The following is a 19,600-nucleotide window of genomic DNA, read 5'->3' as shown; positions in this document are numbered from 1 at the left end:
GAGCCGCAGAGCATGATGGCAGCACCTAGAAATCTCTAGGTTGAGATCTGAAGGATAAGCCGGAGCAGAGCTGACTGGAGATGAGAGGATGAAGGGGCTGCTTCAGATTCAGAGCAACACTGGTCTGAATTAAGTTACGGTAACTATGAGAAAGGAAGTGGACTAAATTTAAGAGAGCTACGTGATTATGTTTCACAGGATTTGGTATTTTATTACATGTGAAGAAGTGAGAAAGAGGGAGGAGATGATGATAAAGTCAACATTTCTGATTTAAGCAAAAAAAAAAAAAAAGTCTTTGCTGAGAGAAAGTGGGACTGAAAAGAAGTTTTGTTGGGTGACAAAAACTTCAATTTTGGCTATATTGAGTGTCCTATGCATCAGAGATATCCCAAAAAAGACATTTATATATAGAATATATATGTATTTGGAGTACAAATAGTAAGAGTTCCATAAAAAGGAAACAGAGAAGTCAGAGGGGAGGAATTTGCCAAAGTAACACTTCAGGAATTTCCTCAAACTCATAGGAGATGATTTGCAGACTAAAAGAACCTACCAAGTGCCCAGTACACTTAATGAAACAGACCCACACCAGGATCCATCAGTATGAAATTGCACAACACTGGGAAAAAGAAGAGGCACCAAGACCTTCCCAAGAGAGCAAACAGATCACATGCAAAAGGTTGGAACTTAGAATGGCATCAAACTCTTCAATAACAACCCTCCAAGCTGAAGGAGAAATGCCTTCACAGTTCTGGGGGAAATGATTATCACATTAGAATTCTGTATTAAGCCAGTCATTTGTATAAAGAAATTTTTAGCCATGGATGATGTCAGATAATTTGCCTCCTATGCACATTTCTCTGGAACCTCAAAAACAAATATGCTTTACCAGAATAAGGAAGCAGATCAAGAAAAAGGAAGACATGAGGTCCAGAAAAAAGGAACCCAGTGTAGGAAAGAGGCAAAGGAGGGGCTCCTGGGTGGCTCAGTTGGTTAAGTGTCCAACTTTAGCTCAGGTCATGATCTTGCAGTTTGCAAGTTTGAGCCCCGCGTTGGGCTCTGTGCTGACAGCTCAGAGCCTGGAGCCTGTTCAGATTCTGTGTCTCCCTCTCTCTCTGACCGTTCCCTACTCATATGTGTCTCTCTCTTCCTTTCTCTTTGTCTCTCTTTCTTTCTCTCAACAATAAACAAACATTACTTAAAAATAAAATCTTTTAGGGGCGCCTGGGTGGCTTAGTCGGTTAAGCGTCCGACTTTCGCTTGGGTCATGATCTCGCGGTTCATGGGTTCGAGCCCCGCGTCGGGCTCTGTGCTGACTGCCGGCTCAGAGCCTGGAGCCTGTTCTAGTCTGTGACTCCCTCTCTCTCTGACCCTCCCCTGCTCACGCTGTCTCTCTCTCTCTCTCTCTCTCTCTCTCCTAGAAATAAATAAAACATTTAAAAAAAATAAAATAAAATCTTTTAAAAATAATTAATTTTAAAAAAGAAATAGCATAAACCTGTTACTTAGATATATAAAGATAAATACTAGCAAAAATAGCTGAAAAAATTGAAAGTAATGAATATGAATTGGAAAGTGTGATACTTTCCAGTTTTCTTTAAAGCCTATGGAATGATCTTTTAGAAAGGCTCAGATGTTGAACTTTACTTTTTTAGGTTAAAAAGAGGAATGCAGGGCGCCTGGGTGGCCCAGTTGGTTAAGCGTCCAACTTCGGCTCAGGTCATGATCTCACAGTTTGTGGGTTCGAGCCGCACGTCAGGCTCTGTGCTGACAGCCAGCTCAGAGCCTGGAGCCTGCTTCGCATTCTGTGGCTCCCTCTCTCTGACCCTCCCCTGCTCACGCTGCCCACTGCCTCAGAAATAAATGAAACATTAAAAAAATTTTTTTAAGAAAAAAAAGAATGCAAACAAGATGAGGACAAACAGAGTTACTGATCTGTGTTGTGGCTGCAGTTCTAGCTGGTGGCTGTATATCCTATGGCCCTGTGTCATTATGTCTTCAGCTGGACTAATGGAAGGGGATAGCTCAGTTAAGCCAGGCTGGATTCTGTATACAGTGTGACCATTAGTGATTTCTGCTCCCTTTGTGCTATTAGAGCAAAAGTGTAAAGAGGAGGATAGTAGAAGTGAAGGACATTGGGATCAACTTTAGATTGCATAGGAAAGAAGGTGAAGACAGAAAGAGCCTATGAGTTTGGGGGTAAAGAGATTCAGTCTAGATTAGAGACATAGACAGCCGGAGTGGCAATAACAAAGTGAGATGCCTGGAGGATAGATGATTGTGTTCCAAAAGTGGGGTATGTTGAATTTCAGCGGTGAAGTTCTAGTTGATGATAGGGTCCAGGGTGGTACCCAGGGTTCCTGATCAAAGGTGCCTGGCAGGAGTATTGGATGTCAAAGGACTGAAAGGCTGGGATGGCAGATGAGTTATGCGGGAGCTCAGTGACATTTCTAGAATGATGGCAGGACCTGGGGTAAAGAGGAAGCCCATACCTGGGGGTAAGTGAGGGACAGGAATCTTGCTGCAGGTGACAACAGGGAACAGTGTTAGTGTAGAGCAGGCAGAACTGTAGAATCTCAAAGGAAAATCATTTTCAAGTGAGTGTGGAGGCTTCAAGTTCTCGTGGGATATTGGATAGTTTGAAGGGGACCTCCAGACTCAAAGATCAATTGGGTGAGGAGGAAAAGGATAAGTAGTGATGACCATTGGAGAAGTTTGCTCTGGAGAGAGATTGACAATGCAAGTAGAAGAGGGGGATAATTTACCAAGGGGTAAGGAGATCCACACAGTGTAGACCTAGGGTCAGAGAAAGGAAGGTTGAGTCACGGACGGAAAGGAAGTAAGGATTCACTGACCTCCACGTTTAGAAAACAAATGGCTTGAGCCATTCCCTGGTCTCTGAGTCCCAGCCCAAAATAGAAGACCTTCATAATCTTTGTCTTCCTGCCCTCTCCCCGGACTCCATTCTTGAGCATTCTCACCCCGACCCCATCCTGCTTCCTTTTAGACCCTCACATGGGGTCAGATTCACCTGGATTCATTGTGCTTCTGAGTACAGGTGGGCAGGCAGGCCAGAGGATTCATTACATCTAAGGGCTCACTGGGGCCATTGCAGTACAATGAAATGCAGGCTAAAATGAGGGAGGGAAGAAGTCACAGGTAGATCCTGGCTCAGTCGTGTACTGGTAAAAGTGGGTATGTTACAACCTCCATATCTTCCATTTTTTCATTTGCACGGTAATGATACCAGTAGCAATAGCAACAGTTTAGGGGTGGGATACAGCGAGATAGTATACACGGAAGCAGCTGCAAGCTAGTTCTTGGCATTTATTATTTTTTTAATATTTATTTATTTTTCAGAGAGAGAGAATGAGAATGAGTGGGGAGGGGCAGAGGGAGAAGGAGACACAGAATCTGAAGCAGGCTTCAGGCTCTGAGCTGTCAGCACAGAGATCAACAAGGGGCTCAATCGCACGAACCGTGAGATCATGACCTGAACTGAAGTCGGACATTTAACCCACCAAGCCACCAAAGCACCCCTAGTTCCCAGCATTTATAAGTGCTAAGGATGTATACATTCAACGAAAGTATATCCTCCATGACAGCCCACGCCATTCTCTTTCACTGGAATAGTACCTGCTGCATATTTGGTGCTTTATACTGGATGAGTGAGACTATGTTGGGGGTGATATATATTTGATATGTTCCTATCTAGATAATGTTTCTGTGCTTTATTCTATTCAAACTCTATAAATCTCCCCTTGAAATGTTCCCACATTCCATTTGTCTTATAAGTGGCATCAGAATCCCCACTTTCTGATTACATCATTCATTTTTTCCAATTTACCTCCTTTCAGTTACGTTGGCACAACAATTATTACTTGCATTGTTGCCACATTCACATTTCATTTTTCTTTGGGCCCCTCCCCATCTTCCTTCCATGGCTTTTCACGTTCCTTGTCTGAGAGTCCATCTAGAGGGTCAGGAAAGGATCAACCCCTTCACCTTGGCTTTGACAGGTGCTTGGCGTGAGAATGTTGGACTGGTGGGGGATAAAGTCTATTGCTGTGTATATTTCTTTATCCTTTTTGTTCTTATCTTTCCTCACTTTGCTGAGATTTACCTGCATGTGTGGCCTATTGTTCAGAGCCTATAAAAATGCTCTTTGTTGTTTTGACATGCTTATTTATTTCATGAAACAAGTATATAGCATCCCAGTGACCATTCTCTTATATCTGATTTTTTCCCCCATTCTGAAGTGTTCAGTCAGGACCCTGAATGACCCTCTGTCAGTTGTCATTTCATTCTGTTGTTAAGATGACAGCCACATCCTCAGAGCAGGCCCATCGTTCTCAATCGGGCAGCTTTCCTCAGATTCTCACAGCTGCCAGGCACGTGGCCTCTGCCTCAAGCCCCCATGATGAACAGGGTGTGAGTCACTTTTATGATGTCCAGTTCAAGGATAAAACACGAAACGGGTCTTCTCCTGGCAGTTGCCACACTCACTCATGTCACTGTGGAAGGCCCTGGCCACATGAGAAACTGACCTTTTACACTATCTTTTTTCTTTTGCTGAGCCACTGTGTATAGATTTCTAGGCACAGCCTTTCAACTTAGACCTTTGGAATGCTCTTTTGCTGCTTTATATATAGTGAAACACTTTAGGACTCTTTGAACTTCCAATAATTGTCTGCACTGGGATGGATATTATAGTAACAGGGTTTCAAAACTATGAAATTATGGGGTGCCTGGATTGCTCATTTGATTAAGCATCTAACTTCAGCTTAGGTCAGGATCTCACGGTTCATGGCTTAAAGCCCTGCATTGGGCTCCATGCTCACAGTGTGGAGCCAGCTTGGGATTCTCTCTCTCTCCCTCCCTCCCTCCCTCCCTCCCTCTCTTTTTNTAAATAAATACACCTTACTTTACTTCACTGGAATAATACAACCACACCAAAGGAAAGGATAAAAGCTAGTTTAAGTAACTTTTGAACACAGTTCAAAGTATATGTAGTTTGAGTATATATATCTTCATCTAAAGAAAAACATGTGGGGTGCCTGGGTGACTCAATAAGTTAGGTGTGTGACTCTGGTTTCGGCTCATGTTATGATCTTGTGGTTCATGGGATCAAGCCCTTCTTCGAGCCCTGTGCTGACAGTGCAGAGCCTGCTTGGGATTCTCTCTCCCCTCTATCTCTGCCCTTCCCCTGGTGTGTGCTTTCTCTCGAAATAAATAAATAAATAAATAAATAAATAAATAAATAAATAAATAAAGCTTTTTAAAAAAATCTATAAACTTATGGGGCACCGTGGTGGCTCAGTTGGTAGAATATCTGACTCTTGATCTCAGGGTTGTAAGTTTAAGCCCCACACTGGGTATACATCTGCTTTAAAAACAACAACAACAACAGCCATAAAATTATCCTCTGATACCAGTGAAGCTGGCATTTCTTCCCCCTCCTAGCCCCTTCTCCCTCCCACCGTTAAAGCTCCCCCAGTAGGGCTCTGAATTTTATACGCGTACATTCTTTTGTATAGCTCTGAATCTCCGTGTACAGAAGGTACACACTGAGGTACACAGGCAGTTTTGACCAATTCAGAACCCATAAGAGATGAGCATGTATATGTATTTGTGAAGGGGCTGTCTTCTTTAACTGGCACTTTCAGCTCTTGTCTGGTAGCAAGTCACAGAAACCCAATCAAACAGCCTTAGGCACAAAAGAATGCAAACTGTCAGAAGGATTTTTGGTTCATGTAACTGAAAAGCTCAGGGGCTATGGCTACCGTGAAGTAGGGCTGTACCCAGGTCCTTAAACAGTGGCACTGTTTTTTGTCTCCAGTCCCTTACACCCACTGTCATGGCTGCTTCCCAGAGGCCTCCCCACGTGGGGACAGAGGCAGTCAATGGCAGTTCAGGCTTACATCCCACCAGTTTACACAACTGTCAGAAAAGGAGTTCTTTTCTGGCAAGTCCAGCAAAATTGATAAGCTAAGGCCCTCATTACCCCCACCTGGATTTTGTTTCTACTCTCAAACCAGGGTGCTCTGTGCCACGAGCATGATGTAGAGCTCTGATTGGGCAGGGCTGGGTCACATGCCCACCTCCAGATCCAGGTGGGGTCAGCCCCCCCGGCCCCCCCCACCAGCCACATGAGCCATGGGGAGGGAAAGGTTAGTTCCCCCAAGTGAACATGGCTGCTGTTAAAAGAAGCTGATCAGGCCAAACAAGAGATGTCCATAGTAGTATGTAGTCCACACCGGGGGAAAGGAAACAGGGAAAGCTGAATGGGGTTTAAGGAATGGCACCTATTCAAGAGGACTTGGGGAAATTAGTAAAATCTTCATAAATAAGTGACAGAGATTCAGGGGACTAATATAGACCAAGAAATCAGTGCCTCTTTGGCAAGTAAAAAGAGTTTTCTCATTTATTCATTTGGGTAGACAAAGAGGCCATGACAGGCCAAATAATGGCTCCCAAATATGTTCTCTGCCCTAATCATTGGAACTGATGTGTGTTACCTTCCATGACCACAGGGTCTTTGCAGCTGTGTGCTTAAGGGAAGGGCCTTGAGATGAGGAGATCATCCTGAATTAGCTGGATGGACCCAGTGTAATCACAGGAGTCCCCATAAGAAAAAGTCAGGAGCAGTTAGAGAAGGAGATGTGAGGAAAGAAGTGGAGATCGAAGTGATGTGTCTTGAAGATGAATGAGGGGGCCACAGACCAAGGAACACTAGAAGCTGGAAAAGGCAAGGGAACAGATTCTCCCCTGAAACTTCCAGGAGAAATCAGCCCAGCTGACACGTTGATTTTAGCCCAGTAAGACTGATTCCATGCTTCTGGCTTCCCAGAATTATAAGAGAATCCATTTGTGTTATTTTTAAATCACTCATTTGTGGTCATTTGCCCCCGTGGCCACAAGGAATAATACAGAAGCCTTCAGTGAAGAGCTGAGTTTGAGGACGATCGGGGGTGGACCAGGCAGACAAAGGACGGATGGAGCACCAGCCTAAGACAGCCGAGTGAAACACAGATGTCATGTGGACACCTCACTGTCACTCCAGGGGCGGGTGGGAGAGGAACCCGGACCCCGGAGGTGGCACATCTCACGCCACAGAGTTGGGGCTTGCTGCCAAAGCCCATGGAAAGCTTTGGAAAGGCTTTAGAAGTAAAATCATGTGATCCGTTGATGATTAAGAGAGGTCAGTCATCCCGGCACCCGTCGGAAGGATGAGTTAGGTAAACGTGAAGAAAGTTAGACACAGGACAGAGAAATCACTTAGGAGAATTTTATAGCTGGCCTAGCGAGAACTGAGCTGAGGTTAAAAGTGAGAATGGGTACACGGCCAGATTGAAGAGCCGCTTTACAAGGCAGCAGGTAGTGGCTGATCAGATATGGGAGCGTAAAGAAAAGGACTCGCTGGCGTCTGGCTTCAGTGACCAGGGGAACAGCCGGCCAGGAAAGAAAATCTAGGAAGAGAAGTAATTAGAGAGGAAGAGAATTTGTTCCATTTGGGGCGTGGTAATCTGGTTGTCTGGTAGGTTGTGGTCATGTCTAATTGGCAGCTAAAACCAGGTCTGGATCTCAGGAAGGATGTCGGGGCCCATCTGGATTGGAAATGGCAGAGTTGATAGTCCTCAGTGTGTGCAACTTGGTGGTACGAGCACGGCGAGGGTCAGGAACAACCAGAAATGTGGACAGGGGAAGGCTGAAGCAGAATCCTGGGACAGCTTTACTCAGGTGCAGGCAAAGGAGGAAGGCCCAGAGAAGGAGAGAGAGAGTGGCCAGATGCACAGGAAGTAAACCATGAGACCACAACCCATTCTGCCGTTTCTAGATAGTCCAAGTTCTTACGGAGTTATATCAGAGCTTATGGTGTGCTTAAAAAACATTGAGGCTGAGTCTGGACCACAAGAAAGCTGCAAAAAGTACTGAAAGTCTTGACTGATTGCTGTAATTTTCTGTGCCATCAAGAATTCCCAGAACCACACAAGAATTTGCTAGGCAGCGTTGCATTCCTAGGGGAGGGACCGTGAAACCTTCCATCAACGTTGTTCTTACAGAATTGGTCGCACTGGGCTGGATTCTCTCCTTATCCTTTCATGGATCAGACAAATTATTTTCATTTTGGTTTTGGTTTCACTCCTTTTATTATTTCTTATTAGAAATGTAATATGTGATCATCATAAAAAATGAAAATAACACAGAAGCATAGTAAATTAAAAAGTAAAATCCCTTCCAATCCTACTGCTCACAAGTAGCCATTGTGAACAACTTGGTGCCTGTCTTTCAAATCTGCTTACATCGTTAAAAACTATAATACAGATGGCATTTTGTGTCATTAGAAATGGGACAATACATGGGGCACCTGGGTGGCTCAGTCAGTTAAGCGTTCGACTTCGGCTCCAGTCATCAGCTCAGAGCCTAGAGCCTGCTTCAGATTCTGTGCCTTCCTCTCTCTCTGACCCTCCCCTGTTTGCTCTCTGTCTCTCTCTGTCTCTCTCTGTCTCTCAAAACTGAGTAAAAGTTAAAAAAAAATTTTAGTGAGATAATACCACGCACAGTGTTCAACAACTAGCTTTTTTATTTATCATGGACATCTTCTGTGCCAGTACAATGTAGAGCCACTTCAGTCTTTTTCATGGCTATAGAAAACTACCTAGAAGAGAGGTACCGTGATTTATTTAACCACTCCCCAGTGTGCATTTTGATTATTTGCTCTCCTTTATTATTGTGAATAATGTACGAAGTCTCTTTGTACATAAGCCATTCACACTTGTGGTGGTGTTCCAAAGAGAGATCTGTATAGGCAGCATTGCTAGGTCAAGGATATCAATATTTAAATTTTTGATAGAAGCTGCCAAATTGCACACCATGAAGGCTGAATGGAAATTGTGGAAATGCATGATAAATATTCATGTTTAGTTTTCTTTTAAAGTATTGTGTTTATTAATGCAGGCTTTGGTCCTTTAACATTTCTCAGCTCCACGAGTCTCAGTACCTTCCATATTTGTTGATACTTAAAATCTGAGCAGGAGGAAGGATGAAAAGAATGGAATGAGCCATGCGTTGGGTCCTCTGAAGGGTGGGTCTGACTTTAGTGCAGTGAAGCGGTGAGTGGGCTTTCAGGACCCCAGGTTCCAGCCTTCCGTAAGCCCTGAAATGCCTGGGCAAGATGTCTTGAAGGAAGCCCAGTCGGAGGGAGCAGACAAGAGGAGGTGGCACTGACTGAATGACCACACTGTCCAGGGATGAGTGTGGCCCTGTGGTTGAAGCTTGCGATCTAGAGGGGAGGGTGGACAATACACAAACCGAGAAGGACAGCATATACTTCTGAGTGTGATAAAAGCTGTGAAGAAGAATGAAGCCAGGGAAGGGAAGATTGGCAGGTGACGGGAAGGCTGTCCACCTGCTGTGTCAGGCGCAGCCTCTCTGAAGATTATCATTTGTGCAGAGACTTGAATGAATGGATGAGTGAACCATGCTCAAGGCCTAGAGGAAGCATGGAAGGCTTCTGGGAAGAAGGAACTCAAACTAAAGGGCCCGGAAAGGGAGGAGGCGTGGCTTATTTGAGCACCCGCACAGCTGGCGGTATAGTATGGTGGGAGTGTGTGAGCAGAAAGCAGAATGACGCCATGTGTATATCAGGGTTCCTCAGAGAAACAGAACCAATTGTATATACGTACGTGTACATGTAACACATTTCAGAGACAGACAAAATATATCGAAAATATGTATATGTTATGTGTAATATATATAACTTCTTATTCTATAATACATAATATAATATAAATTATATAATGTGAAGTTCCTTCTTAGTCAGCCTTTTGTTCTACTCAGGCCTTCGGCAGATTCTACGAGGCCTACTTACATTGAGGAGGGCGGTCTGCTTTACTCAGTCTACCAATTTAAATTTTGTCTCATCTAGAAACACCCAGAATAATGTTTGACCAAATGTCTGGGCACCCCATGGCCCAGTCAAGCTGACACACAGAGTTAACTATCGTAGTGTGCCCGTGAAGTAGCCAGGGGACAGGTCACCTAGGGCTGTGCTGCTCAGTATGCTGGCCAGTGGCCCATGAGGCATTGTTGAGAACTCAAATATGGTGACCAGCTTTTGAAGTGATACTGTGTTGGATTAAATCAAAGATATTATTACAATTAATTTCATTATACTTTTACTTGTTAAACGTTGCCACTAGGAAATTTTGAACGACACAAGTAGCCCATATTCGGTTCCTCTCGGCTAGTGCTGGTCTGTAGGGCCTCAGGGATGTGATAAGGGGTCTATAGTTCCCTCTGAGTACCTTGGGAGATGGCTGGAGGGCCTGGGCACAGTGAGTGAACGATGGTGCCACTTACTGAGATGTGAAAGACCGGGGGTATGTTAACTAAATGCTGTGAAGTGTATTGACAGTAGGAAGAAAAAAAGAGCAGGGGAGAAATACAAAAGAGAATTCAGGTTTTAGAAGAGTTCTATCAATGAGACTGAAAGAGTTTTTCCAAAAGCAGTAAAACAGAGGAGATGATGACAGGTATGAGTGTAGAAGAGCAGAAGAGCTGAAGAATAAGGACGGAGAGAGGCAGCGAGGCAGGTCCACTGGCGCAGGGAAAGTGGGAGCCCAGTCAGGCCAGGAAAGAACAAAAGATGGGGAGGTTGAATCCAAACTCCTGGAATGATCTCTCTCTACCATCATACATCTCTACACACACATATACACATGCATGCACACATACATATAAATAATCCATCATAGTGCTTTTAAAACTGTCAAGAGAAAAATTGACAAATCATTTGAACATACTAAAATTGAAACTCACAGTACAATGAAATATACTATAAATACATCTTAAAAAGTGGGAGGCTGGAAAATAAAATTTACATGGCAGGCAAAGAAAGGATTAATACCCAGGGTAAATGAAGCGTTACTAATACATCAGTAAGAAAAATAGGCAAAGGATTTAATCAGGCAATTTTCAAATAAAGAAATGCACACGACTAATCTGAAAAGACTCTAAGTGTCTGGCAAAAATTATGATGATTGAGACTTCGATGTCAGTAGGGTGTGGGGTATGTAGAAATAGTCGCCCTCCCTTGGTTGGGAGTGTGAATTAGTGACTCCTTGCAGAAGGCAGTTGGTTGGACTGCGACTCTTAATCGAGCAGACTCTTAATCCAGCAAAAGCACTTCTATGCCTTTTTCCTGTAAAGACACTGGGACCCGTGTGCAAAGAAACAAGTAGAAGAATGTGTATTGTAGCACATTAGCTATTTTCATGGCTAAAGTTGCAAACTATCTAAATAGTCATCAACAGGAGGATGGGTGAATGCATTATGGTACATGTTTACCTATTAATATGTGGCGTTTTTAAAAAGATCTATAAATACATGGTTACAAGAAAGATATTTTTTTTTTAAATGTTTTATTTATTTCTAGGAGAGAGAGAGACAGCGTGAGCAGGGGAGGGTCAGAGAGAGAGGGAGTCACAGACTGAAACAGGCTCCAGGCTCTGAGCCGGCAGTCAGCACAGAGCCCGACGCGGGGCTCGAACCCACAAACCGCGAGATCATGACCTAAGCGAAAGTCGGAAAGTCGGACGCTTAACCGACTAAGCCACCCAGGCGCCCCACAAGAAAGATATTTTAAAATGTGGGTAGGCAAAAAGAAATTACAATATACGATTCACTTAGCTAACCAATATCCGTATTTGTATTTTGTGTGGGTAGTATTTATAAATACCTAGAAGGAGGTCCGGAAGAATAACCATCAAATGTCCACCAGCAGTTTACCTGTGGAAGAGGAGTGGCCTGCAGGCCCTGGGAAGTCGAAGCTGGATGTGTGCTCTGTATCTAAGGAGCCATCCCCAAGCTTTACTTTTTCCCCCCTTTAATAGCAAAACTTGCTTTAGTTCTTTTTTTTAGAGTAAATAATTTTTTGTTTGAATTCAAGTTGGTTAACATACAGTGTAGTATTGGTTTCAGGATTAGAACCCGATGATTCATCACTTACATACAACACCCAGTGCTCATCACAAGTGTTGTCCTTAATGCCCATCACCCGTTTAGCCAATCCTACACACCTCCCTTCCAGAACTCTCACTTTGTTCTCTATTGTTAAGAGTCTCTTACGGTTTGCCTTCCTCTCCACTTTTATCTTGTTTTTCCTTCCCTTTCCCTGTGTTCATCTGTTGTGTTTCTTAAATTCCACATGAGTGAAATCATGTATTTGTCTTCTTCTGACTGACTTATTTCACTTAGCATAATACACTCTAGCTCCATCCACATTGTTGGCAGATGGCAAGATTTCATTCTTTTTGATTGCTGAGGAATATTCCATTGTATATATATACTACATCTTTTTTACCATTCATCAGTCAATGGACATTTGGGCTCTTTCCATAATTTAGCTATTGTTGATAGTGCTACTATAAACATTGGGTTGCTTGTGCCCCTTCGAATCAGCATTTTTGTATCCTTTGGATAAATACCTAGCAGTGCAATTGCTGAGTTGTAGAGTAGTTCTATTTTTAATTTTTTGAGGACCCTCCATACTGTTTTGCAGAGTGGCTGCACCAGTTTGTATTCCCACCAGCAGTGCAAAAGAGATACTCTTTCTCAGCATCCTCACCAACATCTGTTGTTTCCTGAGTTGTTAAGTTTAGCCATTGTGACAGGTGAGAGTTAGTATCTAATTGTGGTTTTGATTTGTATTTCTCTGATGATGAATGATGTTGAGCCTCTTTTCATGAGTATGTTAACGCTTCTGGGTCTTCTTTGGAAAAGTGCCTATACATGTCTTCTGCCCATTTCTTCACTGGGTTATTTGTTTTTGGGTGCTGAGTTTGATAAGTTCTTTATAGATTTTAGATACTAACCCTTTATCTGATATGTCATTTGCAAATATCTTCTCCCATTCCGTTGGTTACCTTTTGATTTTGTTGATTGTTTCCTTCACTGTGTAGAAGCTTTTTATCTTGATGAGGTCACTGTACTTCATTTTTTATTTCATTTCCCTTGCCTCTGGAGACATAGCTAGTAAGAAGTTGCCACGGCTGAGGTCAAAAAGGTTGCTGCCTGTGTTCTTCTCTAGAATTTAGATGCTTTCCTGTCTCATATTTAGGTCTTTCATCCATTTTGAATTTATTTTTCTGTATCATGTAAGAACGTGGTCTTAATTTCATTCTTCTGCATGTTGCTGTCCATTTTCCCCAGCACCATTTGATGAAGAGATGGTCTTTTTTCCATTGCATACTCTTTCCTGCATTGTCGAAGATTAGTTGGCCATTCATTTGTGGGTCAATGTTGGGGTTCTCTATTCTATTTCATTGATCTATGTGTCTGTTTTTGTACCAGTACCATACTGTCTTGATGATTACAGCTTTGTAGTATAGCTTGAAGTACAGAATTGTAATTCCTCCAACTTTGATTTTCTTTTTCAAGATTGCTTTGGTTCTTCAGGTTCTTTTAGAAACAAAAATTTTAGAATTGTTTGTTCAACCTCTGTGAAGAATGCTAGTATTATTTTGATAGGGTCTGCCTTGAATGTGTAGGTTGCTTTGGATAGCATCAGCATTTTAACAATATTTGATCTTCCAATCCATGAGCATGGAATGTTTTTCCATTCCTTTGTGTCACCTTCAGTTCTTTCATAAGCTTTCTATAATTTTCTGCATATGGATCTTTTGCCTCTTTGTTTAGGTTTATCTCTAGGTATCTTATGGGCTTTGGGGCACTTGTAAATGGAATCAATTCCTTAATTTTTCTTTCTGCTGCTTCCTTACTGGTATGTAGAAATGCAGCTGGTTTCTGTACATTGATTTTATATCCTGCGACTTTGCTGAATTCATGGATCAGTTCCAGTAGTATTTTGGTGGAGTCTTTTGTATTTTCTATGCAGAGCATCATGTTATCTGTGAAGAGTGAAAGTTTGACTTCTTTGCCAATTTGTATGCCTTTTATTTCTTCTTGTTGTCTGATTGCTGAAGCTAGGATTTCCAGTACTGTGTTAAAAACCAGTGGTGAGAGTGGACGTCCCTGTCGTGTTCTTGATCTCAGGGGAAAAGCTCTCAGTTTTTCCTTATTGAGAATGATATTAGCTGTGGATCTTTGATATATGGCCTTTATGATGTTGAGGTATGTCCCTTCTATCCCTACTTTTTTTTTTTAAGGGTTTTTATCAAGAAAGGATGCTGTAACTATCAATAATAGCCAAAGTATGGAAAGAGCCCAAATGTCCATTGATAGATGAATGGATAAAGAAGATGTGGTATATATATACAATGGAATATTACTTGGTGATCAAAAAGAATGAAATCTTGCCATTTGCAACTACGTGGATGGAACTAGAGGGTATTATGCTAAGTGAAATTAGTCAGAGAAAGACAAATATCATATGACTTCACTCCCATGAGGACTTTAAGATAAAAAACAGATGAACATAAGGGAAGGGAAGCAAAAATAATGTAAAAGCAGGGAGGGGGACAAATCATAAGAGACACTTAAATATGGAGAATAAACAGAGGGTTACTGGAGGGGTTGTGGAGGGGGACGGGCTAAACAGGTAAGGGGCAGTAAGGAATCTACTCCTGAAATCATTGCTGTACTAGATGCTAACTAACTTGGATGTAAATTTAAGAAAGGAAAGGAGAGGAGGGGAGGGGAGGAGAGGGGAGGAGAGGAGAGAAAGGAAGGAGGGAAGGGAGGGGAGGGGAAGCGAGGGAGGGAGGAAAGGAGGGAGGGAGGGAGGAAGGAAGGAAGGAAGGAAGGAAGGAAGGAAGGAAGGAAGGAAGCTGTATTTGTCATTGTGCTTTTTCTGCATCTATTGTGAGGATCATATGGTTCTTATCCTTTCTTTTATTAATGTGTATCATGTTGATTGATTTGTGAATATTGAACAAGCCCTGCAGCCCAGGAATGAATCCCACTTGATCATGGTGAATAATTCTTTTGATGTACTGTTGAATTCGATTTGCTAGTATGTTGTTGAGAATTTTTGGCATCCATGTTCATCAGGGCAGTTGGCCTGTAATTCTCCTTCATAGAGGGGGTCTTTGTCTGGTATTGGAACCAAGGTAATGCTGGCTTCATAGAATGAGTTTGGAAGCTTTCCTTCTGTTTCTATTTTTTTGGAACAGTTTGAGAAGAATAGGTGTTAACTCTTCTTCAAATGTCTGGTAGAATTCCCCCAGGAAGCCTTCTGGCCCAGGGCTCTTGTTTGTTGGGAGGTTTTTGATAACTGATTCCATTTCCTTGCTGGTTAGGGGTCTATTTAAATTGTCTATTTCTTCCTGTTTCTGTTATGGTAATTTATGAGTTTCTAGGAATTTGTCCATTTCTTCCAGATTGCCTGATTTGTTGGCATATCATTTTTCATAGTATTCTATACAAATAATAATTGTTTGTATTTCTGTGGTGGTGGTTGTGACCTCTCCTCTTTCATTTGTAATTTTATCTATTTGGGTTCTTCTCTCTCTCTCTCTCTCTCTCTCCCCCTCTCTCCCTCTCCCTCTCTCTTCTCTCTTCTCTCTTCTCTCTTCTCTCTCTCTGTCTCTCTCTCTCTCTCTCTGTCTCTCCCCAAGCTTTACTTTTAAAATGACATAATAAATTTGCTAAAGGGGAGGCTGGTCTAGGTATGTCCAGGTCTGTGTTATTTCTCTAATCCACCATCCATTGTTCCTTGACTTTCTGATGAAGGTGATGTGAAGGTGAGTGTCTGTGCGTGGCACACGAGGGGACACGGCACTCTGCTCCTGGATGTAATTTGAGGAGCGTCCACATGCCACTCTTCGTTATTGCTCATGTTCAGGTCATTTCATTCTGCTGGGGCTGGCTCTGATGCCAAATTCCAGGAAGGCTCAGCTGTAGCCAAGAGAGCTAAAAGGCTCTCTAGGTCACCTCTGTGGACCAGCTGCATGGAAATTAATTAGAGACAGACCATGTCCCCTGTGGCTCAGGTCTCAGTGATGCTGAAGTCATTAGCAGTTGTGTTCCGCTACAGCTTCCATCTCTGACTCTGAAAATTTGTTTTGGCAGGAAGAGGCGGGCAGACTGAGGTGGTGGCTAGTGACAGTACAACTTTAATTCCCAGGTAGTTTGTCAGAGTCACTGGGGTGCAGCGACCTCCAGAGACAGGGGCGTTTTTCATCAAATCAGAGACAGCGGTGTGCTTATTCCCCTGGCCACCACTTAATTCCCTTTGCTATAAACGAGTGTGTCATCCCCGAAGCACAGGGGGTGGTGACCATAGCAACAAATCACCCAAATATTACTTTATTCCATTTGTGTTTCATTAAGCCTCCCTTGCCACGAACGACTTGTGTTACTGTTTCCATTGTAACTAGCTCTTTTTCTTCCTTTTTCTCTTTTTAAACTCTATATAGGATCCAAGAAAGAAGTACAAAAAGATCAAGATGCTAATAAACCTGCTGTTTCGTCTCCTAAGAGAACAGTGGTTTCAGCCACCAAGCTTCATTCACCAGGTATTTAAGAAATGTGATTGGTGTTCATTCAGGGAGAAGGCTTGAACTTGTCATTTATTTTGTTCAAATGTCATTAATGGAGCAGTGCCAGCCCCCGAGATATGTGTCACGGTATCAGGACTTGACGTACATATTGCTGATGTGTTCTCACTCTAGATGAAATGAACCAGCTGTTGGCATCATTTTATGTTAAAAAACAAAATGTTATCGGGCTCTTAAGAGGTAAGATCTTCTCTGTGTAGGAGTATCTGCTACTCCAACAGCACGTAGGAATAATTTACAATCGAAAAACAGACTTTGAAGATCTAACCTCAAGAGATAATAATAGCTTCTAAAAAGAAGAAAAACAGAAAAACAATGGTAATACTTGCAATTTTGTCAATGAGGAAAACATTTACTTACCTTCAGATATTAAGAAACTAGGTAACATCACTTGAGAGTTGAAAATCATTTATCGTGGAATTTGATATTGTAGGCATTAACCCCTTTTAAAACAGAATGGAGTATAACCTCACGTTTTCATTAAGCAAGAAAATTGTAGCAATAGTAGTTACTGTTTGAGAATACTTATACCCGGATATGAGGATATTCCTTAGCTCTTTAGGTGTATTAATTTATTGAATGCCTGCAATGACTATGAAACAGACACTTATTGAATAGTCAAAAGGTATTTATTAAACACATATTATATGCTGTGAAATCTAGCTTTAGACTGCGTACAAAGCACACACCTCAATGTAAGAGTACTAAAAGGTTAAAACATGAAAGGAAATATTTATACCAAGTAAATATTAAAGAATATTTAATTTGTTTAATTAATTTATCAAATTAATTTATCAAAGAGTATACGCTTTGATAAAATATTCAAATATTTTATAATTTTTTATTGTTTTTTTCATCTTACTGAATTTTGAAGTTTTTTTAAAAAATATATTTTGAATATAGTTTTTTTTCAGTTACATGATTTACAGTCCCCCCTCCCCCCACCCAGTCTGTGGCTTGTTTTGTGTTCTCCTAGCAGTGCTTTAGAAGAGTACACTTTCTTAACTTTCCTGAAGTCCAGTTCATAATTTTTTTCTTTTATGGATTATGCTTTTGGTATTATCTAAAAAAAAATCGTTGCATCATTCTCAACCATGAAGATTTTTTCCTACATTTTCTTCTAAAAGATTTAGAGTTCTAGGCTTTATATTTAAGTCTGTGATCCATTTGAGTTTACTTTCATACACCGTGTGAGGGAGGTGAGCCTTGACATTTTTTGCAGGGTAACATGCAACAAATTTCTACTCTGGTCTTTATGATTTCTTTTATTCTGTTTCTACAGGGTTTAACTAGCTGATATCATTAGTTTAAAATCTTTCTTCTTTTTCTAATGTGTGTGTTTAATAAAATAAATTTCCCTTTATTCATTGCTTAAGCTATAGTCCATAAATTTTGATATACTAGGTTTCATCTTCATTGGGTTCAAACTATTTTTAAATTTCCTTTTATGATTTCTTCTTTACTCATGATTATTTTGAAGTGTGTTTGCAGATATCTGGGACTTTCCAGAGATCTTTCTGATTTTATTTCTAATTTAATTCCATTGTGGTTGGAGAATATACTTTGGATGACTTGAATCCTCTTAAATTTATTGAGACGTTGTTTTATGATTCACAACAAGGTCCATCTTGGTAAATGATTCATACACACTAAAGAAAAACGTCTATTGCGCCCTATCTATGCGAAGCATTCTACGAATGTCATGGGTCAAGTTGGCTGATAGCATAGTTCAAGTATTCTGTATCCTTACTGATTTTCTGTCTACATGTTCTCTTTGTAATTGAGAGAAGGTTGTTGAAATTTCTAAGTATAATTGTGGACTTGTCTCTTTCTCCTTTCGGTTCTATCATTATTTGCTTCTTGTATTCTGAAGCTCTGCTATTAGGTACATAAACCTTTAGGATCATTTATCATTTTGATGAATTGCCCACTTTATCATTAGGAAATGACCCTGTTTATCCCTGGTAATATTCTTTTCCCTGAAATCTACCCTATTCAATATTAATTGTACCACTCCAGGATTCCATTAGTTCCGCATGGTTATACCTCCTCGCACGGTCCTCCTTTTCATCTGCGTGTCTCTTTATTTTCAAGTGTGTTTCTTACAAGCAGCACATAATTGGCTCTTGCATTTTTCCCTAATCTGAAAGCTCTGCCTTTGATGTACATTTCATGTTATTGATTTGATTGGGATTAAATCTACCATCCTCCTATTATTTTCTATCTCATGTGTTGTTTTTTGTTTTTTCCCCTATTTTACTGCCTTCTTTTGAATTAATTAAATATAATGATTCCATTTGTCCTCTTCATTGCCGTATTAGCTATCTGTCTCTTATTGGGTTATTTTAGTTGTTATTTAGTTATTTAGTTGTTGCTTTAGGGTTCATAGTTTCTATCTTTAACTTTTCACATTCTGCCTTGAAACGATACCATATCACTTCACATACCATATAATACAGTGGATCCTTGAATAACATTGGTTGGAACTGTGCAGGTCCCCTTATGTGCGAATTTTCTTCAGTAAATACAGTATATACCGTAAATATATTTTCTCTTTCTTATGATTTCTTAATGACATTTTCTTTTCTCTAGCTTACTGTATTCCTGGTATAATATCGGATACATCTAGCATACAGTGTGTTGATCAATTGACTCTGATATCAGAAAGGGTTCCAGTCAACAGTAGGCGCTCAGTAGTTAAGTTTGGGGAGTCAAAAGTTATATGCGGATTTTCAACTGCACAGGGGGCTGTTACCCCTCACCCCTGCGCTGTTCAAGGCTCAACCGTGTAAGAATCTCTCAACTGTATTCTTCCATTTCTTTCCTGACATTTGTACTCCTGTTATCAAATACTTTCCTTCTACATGTGTCCTAAACCCTGCACTGCACTCTTCCCATTGACTATCAACGCTGTTTTCTTTCTAGGAGATTTAAATAAGAAAAAAGTCTTTCAGACTTTCCCTTTAGTTGTCATTTCTAGTGCTTTTCGTTCCTCTACGCAAACCCAGATTTCCAGCTGGTCCCATTGTTTTTGTACCTAAAGTATTTTCTCTGACTTTCTTGGTGGTGGAGTTTTCTGG

At 41.3% G+C, this 19,600-nt stretch overlaps 1 protein-coding gene across 3 annotated transcripts in view; it reads left to right on the top strand.

The window, feature by feature from the left end:
* The window catches only part of MTUS2 (microtubule associated scaffold protein 2), a 376,214-nt gene that overhangs the window by 204,858 nt on the left and 151,756 nt on the right, over positions 1–19,600 (top strand). For all 3 annotated transcript variants that reach the window (XM_077745435.1, XM_077745433.1, XM_077745434.1), the window contains one exon: positions 16,380–16,478. In XM_077745435.1, coding sequence (XP_077601561.1) covers positions 16,380–16,478 — 99 coding nt within the window. The remainder of the gene's footprint in view (positions 1–16,379; positions 16,479–19,600) is intronic.

The sequence above is a fragment of the Crocuta crocuta genome, unplaced genomic scaffold (assembly GCF_008692635.1).
Source record: "Crocuta crocuta isolate KB4526 unplaced genomic scaffold, BGI_CrCroc_1.0 scaffold258, whole genome shotgun sequence".
In the NCBI taxonomy this organism is placed as follows: Eukaryota; Metazoa; Chordata; class Mammalia; order Carnivora; family Hyaenidae; genus Crocuta; species Crocuta crocuta.
Note: the sequence above shows the minus strand (reverse complement) of the source record. Positions and strands in the feature narration are given on the sequence as shown.